General features: G+C 43.0%; 1 protein-coding gene across 1 annotated transcript in view; it reads right to left on the minus strand.

Moving 5' to 3' along the window:
* Positions 1–4,852, minus strand: part of LOC103926074 (chromosome unknown open reading frame, human C4orf32) — a 9,953-nt gene extending 5,101 nt beyond the window's left edge. Inside the window, exon 1 of the mRNA XM_009334887.1 lies at positions 4,829–4,852. Within this exon, the coding sequence (XP_009333162.1) occupies positions 4,829–4,852 (24 nt within the window). The remainder of the gene's footprint in view (positions 1–4,828) is intronic.
* Positions 4,853–8,979: the final 4,127 nt, after the last annotated feature.

The raw sequence follows: 8,979 nt of genomic DNA on the forward strand, positions 1-8,979 counted from the left end.
TACTTTTCTACACTTTTTTAGAAATTGGCTGTCTTCACCAAGCACACAGTTCCCAGCTGACTCTGAATTTCCACAGGACTATTTTCATACTAAATCTTGCTGAATCAGCCTGAAGCTAGACAGACACTACCGTAACAGAAAAACACGGAAAGAGAAATGTGCCCATTCTGAGCAGCACGCCCCCCCCAACAAAACAGAGCTTCCTCATTACACTTTTTTAGAAATTGGCTGTCTTCACCAAGCACACAGTTCCCAGCTGACTCTGAATTTCCACAGGACTATTTTCATACTAAATCTTGCTGAATCAGCCTGAAGCTAGACAGACACTACCGTAACAGAAAAACACGGAAAGAGAAATGTGCCCATTCTGAGCAGCACGCCCCCCCCAACAAAACAGAGCTTCCTCATTTAAAAGCCAAAGAAGTTTCTGTTTCAAAGTTGCTAGTTTTAAAAAATCATCAACCCAGCCTTGGCTTCACAACTTTTAAGAATTTTTTGTGTATCAAGAAGGAGCAGAGGGAATTTCTTTACCTGCACTAGCCCCAGAGAAAGCATGCTTTCAAGGCCTTTACAGCAGCTCTTCTCCTCATAGCTAACATGTGCTATGCAGGGGACACCCCCAGACTTCATTTGCCACAGTGCAGGAGGGAACGTAAGAGAGGTCTACTTCAACTACAGTAATGTGTTTGCCTTTCCTCACTCTTTGAAAGACAGGAGCGATGAAGAAATTCAGAGGGGCCAGGGGAGCATTTGTTTCCTAACCTAATGTTTCTTATCAAATTGCTGTAATGAATTACTCCTTACTGTAATTTAATTTTAAATCTAAGTGGGTTTTTTTTTTTAGACATACTGGGATTATCAACGCCCTTAAAGCAAATTACACTAGCAGATTCCTTTACAAACGTACAACCGCTGTGTATGACTTCATTGCCTCAATTTCCTTTTCATTTTATATTCCTTAAATGCTTTCATATAGTGTAATAATTTTTTTTTCATTTAAAAAAATATTTCATAGAATCATAGAAGCATAGAACAGTTTGGGTTGGAAGGGACCTTTAAGGTCATCTAGTCCAACCCCCCTGCAATGAGCAGGGACATCTTCAACTAGATCAGGCTGCTCAGGGCCCCGTCCAATCTGACCTGGAATGTTCCCAGGGATGGGGCATCCACCACCTCTCTGGGCAACCTGTGCCAGTGTTCACCACCCTCAGCGTAAAAAATTTCTTCCTTATATCTAGTTTAAATCTACCCTCTTTTAGTTTAAAACCATTACCCCTTGTCCTATTGCAACAGGCCCTGCTAAAAACTCTGTCCCCACCTTTCTTATAAGCCCCCTTTAAGTACTGATCAGCTGCAATAAGGTCTCCCCAGAGCCTTCTCTTCTCTAGGCTGAACAACCCCAACTCTCTCAGCCTTTCTTCATAGGAGAGGTGTTCCATCCCCCTGACCATTGTTGTGTCCCTCCTGTGGACCCGCTCCAACAGGTCTGTGTCTTTCCTGTGCGGGGGACTCCACAGCTGGACATAGTACTCCATACTCCATTTCATATTTGGTTTCTATTTTTGACTTTAAATTATTTAAAATTAAAAATAGAATTATCACATGGAACACAAGGGGAAGTGCCTGATCTGTCCTATTGCTCAGCATGTATGCACAAACAATGTTCTTCACAAGCCTACTGCAGTACCCGAAGGCTCCTATCAAGCACCCAGTTTTCTCTTGTCTTTTAGATATTTGGTGCTATAAAATTTCCCTCCCTATTCAAAATGGCATATTTTCATCAGCAAAGCTGTTGCCTGCTGTCTCCCACCGTTTACTGGCAGAAAGTCAGCACTTGAAGATCCAAACTCTGAAGAACTTTACTACAGAAACTTTATAACCAAATTTACCCAGCTGTTATGGCCAAATGGCTGAGGGGCTTGCACGCTTTAAGGAGAACCATGACGTGCCTTCTCAGGTGCAGGATGCCATAAAAGGACCTTTTTTCAGAATGAAGGTCTCCAAGGAGGTCGCAGAGGAGATACTAAGCACAAGTTCTGTCCACTTCCAGCACAGCTGGTGCTCCTACATCCTTGAAGTGCTTCTGAAAAAAAATATCCCATGTAATTGAATGTTTTCCTGGACTACCTTTAAAACAACAGAGAAGGTAAAGTCAACTCAGCCTACTGAACCCAGCAAACATCTGGCGGTGGCTTTACCAGTTATGTTCTTCATCAACATAACACACAAAATTACGTGTGTTCTGACCACTAACTACCCTTGCTTATGGCAAAATTCCACCACATTCACTCAAACTCACTGCTGCCTAAATTCAGTAAAGCACACGGTAAGTCACCATTGGAGGCCACTCCACACCAGTCTGACAGCAGGAACTTTTTCTTGCTTACCTGCTTCCCATCAAGGGTGTTTTGACCATGCAGAGAAACACAAGATCCCATCAGAATACACCACCACCCCCCCACCACCCCCCAAAGAAACCATCTTTGCAATGATTCACATGCTACTTGCTAGGAGAGAAGGCTAAAGTTAGCACTGAACTTCTCACAGTCGCTTAAGGCTGATCCCTGTCTGCACCTCCTAAGTCTAATGTAGCCAGTTCAAGGTCTTTTCCCCACAAATTGCTGGGAACACACAGTCCCTGCCCCTGACCATTTACAGATCATACCAAGTAACTTTGCCAAGCCCTCGGAGGATGCAGAACACAAATGGATCCGAAGGGGACACAAACCTACCCAACACGCTTGGGAAGTTACTTTCTTGTGGCTAATCAAAGACAGCATGGAAGCACAGCTTTAGCATTTCTTTTTTCTGCTATCAGCAACATTAGCTCACTGAAGGACAGTATCAATGATGTCCTTACACAAAGACTAGATGTCCTTACACAGCATCACCAACAAGGTGCCACCTGGTGGCAAGGTGCTGCCTGGAAGTCCCTGCAGCTTCTCCTAGGGGCATGGCATGGCTGCTGGTGCAGCACTTTCCTCGGCAAGCGATGGAGCCCGGTGCCCATGCTCAGGACACCCCACACGTGCTGGATGTGGCAGATTTGCTGGCCATGCGCAGATCACACACGACAAACTATTGCAACATCTGTGTGCAGGTGAATCTCTGTGTGCTCAGGGTTGCCGCCCCTGCCAGAACAACCTGGGCCTCCTGGGGCTCATCCCTGTAAAGAAGAAAAGTGGTCTGAAAGCAGTGACCCAAGCTGCTCCGGCAGCTGGAGCCAGTGCCTCCTGCCAGGCTCCTGGAAGAAAGACGGCTCTGCCTCATCACATACCCACCTGCCTCAAGGCTGGCGTGATGGGTGAGGTGCTACGGGGCCACCAGGAAAGGCAGCAGTGGGCTGGATGAATTGCCTGGGAGGACCACAAACTGAATGGCTCTAAAGTGACCGCAACATTTCTCAGTCCTGTAGCTTCACCACTCCACTAGCTGTGTGAACAGGCATAGTTATGGTCTTGCCTTCCAGGTGTTTCATCTGCTGACGCAGCGGCTTGGTCCAGAGTTTTCCACACTTGGCCTACGGATCTTGAGATGGTTTGTTTGGTTTGGGATTTTTTTGCATGTGTGGGAAAAAAAATCCTAAGTAACTGACTTGAGTGAAATAATTGGATGAAGTTCAACAGCCTTCGTTCTGTGGGAGGAGGGAGTGGATGAACATAAGGAACCTGCTCCACTTCACGATTCAGGATAAAAAACCTAAAAAAATTCCATTCAACTACTCTGAAGGTACAAGATTCTTCAAAACAAACCAAATAACATCCTTCTTCCTATTTTTCATTATTAATGAATTGAAGAAACCCCAACAGTCTTCTGTTGCTCAGAGAGCTTGAAAAATTCCCACCCCACACTCAACTTGACAACAGCACCGGGCCGAGTACAAGTCTATCAGTTTCTCTTTTCTTGCATCAACTGCCCAAAAGGACATTACACAAACGTGAACTCCAGCAACAGAGGAGAAAAGTCCAATGGATTGGGAAAAAAACTGCTCTCCATGTAAAAGCTTGTGATTTTACAGTCAAAAAAACGCTGCTGGGCAAAGAAGGCAAAGAGAGAGGGGAGTAGGAAACAGGTATCCCCTAGGTTCGTCTCCAACACAGAAAAGCAGCAGTGTCTCCAAATTGTTTGTAACATGCCTCAGATCACAACTGGTCACATTCACAGTTATAAAAGAAAAAAAAAGAGATGGCATATTTAAGAGAATTATTTCCACATTAGATAGAAAAGAAACCCATTTTAAGTTTAGTAACAAACACGTTTAACAACATCTAAATGATACATTAAAAAAAGTGTAATAAAGAAATGCAGGGATATCACATTTACATACCCACCTGCATGTTTTCCTTTTTTCAAGTAAAGAGTTTCCTCTTCAGTATCTAACCGCTCACTATCTATTTTATTCCAGTCATGGTTATTTTTACTCCAGGCAACAGGTGGTGTGTCTGATAGCTGAAGCCCATAGACACTTAAATGTCAAAAAAGCCACCGAGATGTGACTTTAGGAACGTGCTTACTTACTGAAAAAATATTCCTGTATTTTTGAAAGCTGGAACATTAACGTTCAGAAGAGAGCCTCACGACGTCATCTCTTTTTAGAGGATGCAAACTAAAACTGAAAATACTTCAAGCTCAATCTTACAGAAAAAATATGAGAAGAAAGCGAGCAGATGACAGAGACCACGACAGAAGAAACCACAAGTTCCCTCCCCTCCAAAATAAGAGGCCAACTTCTGTTGGGTGCAGACGGGAACACGTACCAGCCAACACACAGATACAGATATTTGATAGTTAGGTAGCCAGCAATGTAAGCCCCGGAGGGATAAATTACCCCACCTTGCCGGTACTCGGCCATCTGACCGCCCAGTGTATTGCCATGGACAGGCTTTGGAGATTCGCAGCGAACGGCAAGTTCCCAGGTCCTGGCCTCCTCTTCCTCCGAACCACAGCCTCACCCCGTCGCAGGGCACCAGCACGAAACCCTGTGATGCACGGTTCGGCCGGGCGCAGGCTTTCTGCCTCCTGCTCCTCCACGTATGTGAACCGGACAGTTTCGTTACTAGTGACACCTGGCACATGACCAGGATTTCACCCTGCTTTCTCAGACTTAAAAAGATCTCGTACGTTTAATTAAGAGAAAGTGAAATTTGCCCAAGAAGGGCAAATAATTTTATTGGAGATGTTTCTGATTTTCTTGCTCTCCTACTATAGCAGGAAGAGAACGGTATCCCTTTGCATCCTTTGCTAGCATGAAACTAACGATTAGTATTTGACCTTGTAAATGTAAGCGGTAAAAAGATCTTGATACTCAGCCAACAGACTATTCAGACAACAAAATTAATTTCAACTGTCTGGAGAAAAAAGAACAAACAAAACAGGTTCATTTCTCTAGGCTAATTTTAATCTGATATTTAAATATGAAAAGATTAATAGATTAGGAAATGAGAGAAAAGTCATACCTCACTTCCAGATGAAAAACAAGACAGAGAAAAACTAAGTTCAACTTGTTCCTCTGGGAAAAAAAATGCAAATGCAAGAGAATTAGAAAAATTCTTAATACCAAAATACTTTACAACAGCTACCAATAAAAGTGACATACTTAGAGGGAGTTTAAATAAAAAAATTGCAAAACAAAGATTGGGTTAACGTTCATTTCATAGCAAGAATCTAGACACCATTTATAAAATAGAAACAAGATGTTTCTATAGAAACAAGCAACAACATAAAAAAAGCAACTGCACTGTATTCCCTTTACTCAGCTTTTACGACAACTCAAGTTTAGTATCAACAGTTGCTGGAACAAACTTCGAAATACCAGGAGCAGTTTTGCATTAAGGAGGTGAAAAGGCTTTTCCAGATACTGAACTTGTGCGCGTGCAGAGCAGAGAAGGCTTCAAGAGCAACAGAGGCTTCCCTCGATAAGCTGTGTTTGACTCCCATAATTTCAGGAGTAAGTTTCCCCACTAATACGGCACCAGATGAGAAAGTGTCACAGACAAGAACCCAGCACGGGAGGGTCGGAGGGAGAGGAAGCCTGCCTGCCCCCATGTTAAGATCTGCTGCCTCTCTCGCCCATTTTAGGCTGCTGTCTGCATTCTTCCTTACGCTCCTACTACTGTCCCACCCATGCTGCAATTTTACATAGAAACTAGATCAAAGCAATTTCTAATCCGTCTTTTCCTTACACCTGCAACACTTAATTTCCATAGGATTTTGTTTATCAAGGTTCCCCCACTAAAACTGGTCAGCCTGACCCAGCAGAAGGCTTGCAATCCACCGTATGTTCAGAGTGGTATCAATACATTGGCTTGCTGAAAAGCAACAGCTGTTAATTTTGCCTTTTAAAGAGAAGACATTTCTATTCACTTCTATCTCCAGAATACTTTTTTCTTCAAGAAAATGGGATCTTCACATTATTCAAGCAGAGCATGCCATCCTATCTATTGTAGGTGCTACAGGTATGTCTGAAGGGGCTTTTTTTTGTGGTTTTCTTCAAATGCTGTCAAGCCTCAGAAAACCCACTAATGCTTTTTAGAAAGTTATTATCACGTGTTATTACGCAGCTATGAACCTCTGCAGCAGAGTTAAATCATTTGTAGAGCCAGAGCAAATTTGGGATTAAGCCCTCCCTATCCGGTATTACTATTTTCGGTTCGGAAACAAATCCCAACAACTGCAAGCAGGAGAAACCTACAATTTTCAGATTATCTCAGTGTGGAATAAATTAGAACTAGGTTTCCAGCCTTAGGCACCACAGTTTCCACACATACAAGGTTACTTCAAAACATTCTTGGCCTCTACTGACTTATGACTGAAATGATACCGTTGCAGGCAACACGGCACACGTCCATCCTATAGTCCAATGAATAGCGAAACATTTACATGAGGGATACCACAAGGCTGTCGGTATTATCCTCTAGCTTTGTTTCTGCTCATTCTTTCCATGCTGGAGAAATACTAGTGATATCAGACACTTATTCAAAAAGTTCAGGACTTGTACTTGGCTAAGACACCCATACCTCTTCAACATAACTCTCAATGGGAAACACCAAAAACCTTTTGTAGTAACTTCTCTAAATCTGAACCCGTCCATTAGAAGATAAAATACTCCACTTGCAGAGATAGAACACTGTTCAAAATAATAACAAAACACCCCAAAGGGTTACAAACTCAGGTTGATGAAAAGGTGATCGACTAAGCTAATTTATCTACTTGGGAATACACGTATCACTATTAACTCTGCATTTAGACATTTTCTAGGAGAAGTGTTGGTTTTAGCCTAGCTGTCGGACAGCACTTTGGATTCTGTGTTTCCTAACCAGCACTGGGTGGAGATCCTGGCCTCACTGAAGCGACTGGGAATTTTGCCATTGCCTTCAACTTAAGATTACAAGAGACTAAACCCCATTACAGCCCAGACAGACAATTTTACGTACAGAAAAGCGCCACAGTGCCACAGCTCTCAGGAACTCTGTCTGCTGTAACACAGCTTGGCTTCAAGGTCCCCATGGATGAACCGGGTGTTGTGTCTCCCGCTAACACCACCTCACGCCCTACTGCAATGCAGGACTTTTGCCTCACCTTTTATTACTGCACACTCGCATGCATTCCACCTTTCTATTCTTATTTCATGGTTTAATTTATAGGTGCTGATGAGATTTAGACTGTAGTAATATGACAAAGACTAACCTATTTTAGAAAGTGGGTTAGGGAAGGAGATTTGAGGTCCTTAACTCTAGCGATATTGACAACACAAGGACAACTTGTGCGCCTGACTAACTATCAACAGTTAGGACAAAACTGTGAACGCACAGGGTGAAGCAACAACCTACTCCCATGGCTTCAGGAGCCGCCGAATCTTTCGGTGCCTTCACATACCACTTGTGAACACCAGCAGTGCAATACAGGAGAGGTAGAACAAACTACCCAGGTTCTGCAGCGCTTCGAAGACTAAAGTAAGGGTAATTATTCTCATCTTTGCATGCAAACCTACAAAGGATATTAATCACATTATCATCCAGTTCAGCTTTTAAATCTAATCACTGAAGTAGGTAATTCTACAGTCTATTGCAATAATGAATTCCAAAGGCTAGGTATAACATTTAGTAACATATCTTTCTATTCTCTTAAAAATGTACCTGTCAGGAGTTTCATTAAGCACGTCCTTGCTGACATAATAATAAGCTTCAATAGAAAATTAAAGACAGAGGGTTTGGCGTTAAACAAATAGATTTATTTCCTACCGAGTACTCTCATTTAAAAAAACATTAAAGGGTGCATACATTATTATTTAAGTCCTGCTTGTCAGGAAGGTATTCGTTCAGCATTATGTTACTAGGTATGATCTTACACAAACCGAGTTTATTTTGGAGGAAATGGGAAAAAGCAAATCACACCCAGGTTACCAGCCCCAGATTCTCACCTAAAAAAAGCTCTCAAAAAAGGCCAAAGGATTTGCTCTCACGCAGGCTTTACTTTACACCAGCTGAGAGAAGTAAGAATTTACACCATCATCAAAGCAGGTTTTGACTCGTTTCTTTCGCATCGCATGTAACACTAAGGTGGCGTGCATATTTATACTTCAGAAGAGAACACGAAACGGGAAAACACGGGCTGAAGACCAGCAGTTATCTTAACAGTGCACACACCCTCAGCAAACAGCAACAACGCTAGGCCTCCACAAGGGACTCCAGGTAAGGACCCAGCCTGGAAACAGGATTCCTGCCTGCTGGAACAGCAGGGTTCAGCAAGAGCCCCTCCATCAGAGCAGAAAGGGCAGGGGGAACCGATCGTTTAGAGAGAAAGCTAGACACATGCATGAAAGCAAAAAAAATGACAGCGCATGACTAGCCTTGATGACCCAGGAACCCCTCCAAATCAAGCTACATGTCTGTGTTTCTCTTGAGCAAGAGAATCTGGGACCTTCTGCCAAAGTTTGCAGCAAGTGTATGTACCGCTAAATCCTCACCTAGCTTTAGTCTT

Source organism: Pygoscelis adeliae, unplaced genomic scaffold (assembly GCF_000699105.1).
Source record: "Pygoscelis adeliae isolate BGI_AS28 unplaced genomic scaffold, ASM69910v1 Scaffold350, whole genome shotgun sequence".
NCBI lineage: Eukaryota > Metazoa > Chordata > Aves > Sphenisciformes > Spheniscidae > Pygoscelis > Pygoscelis adeliae.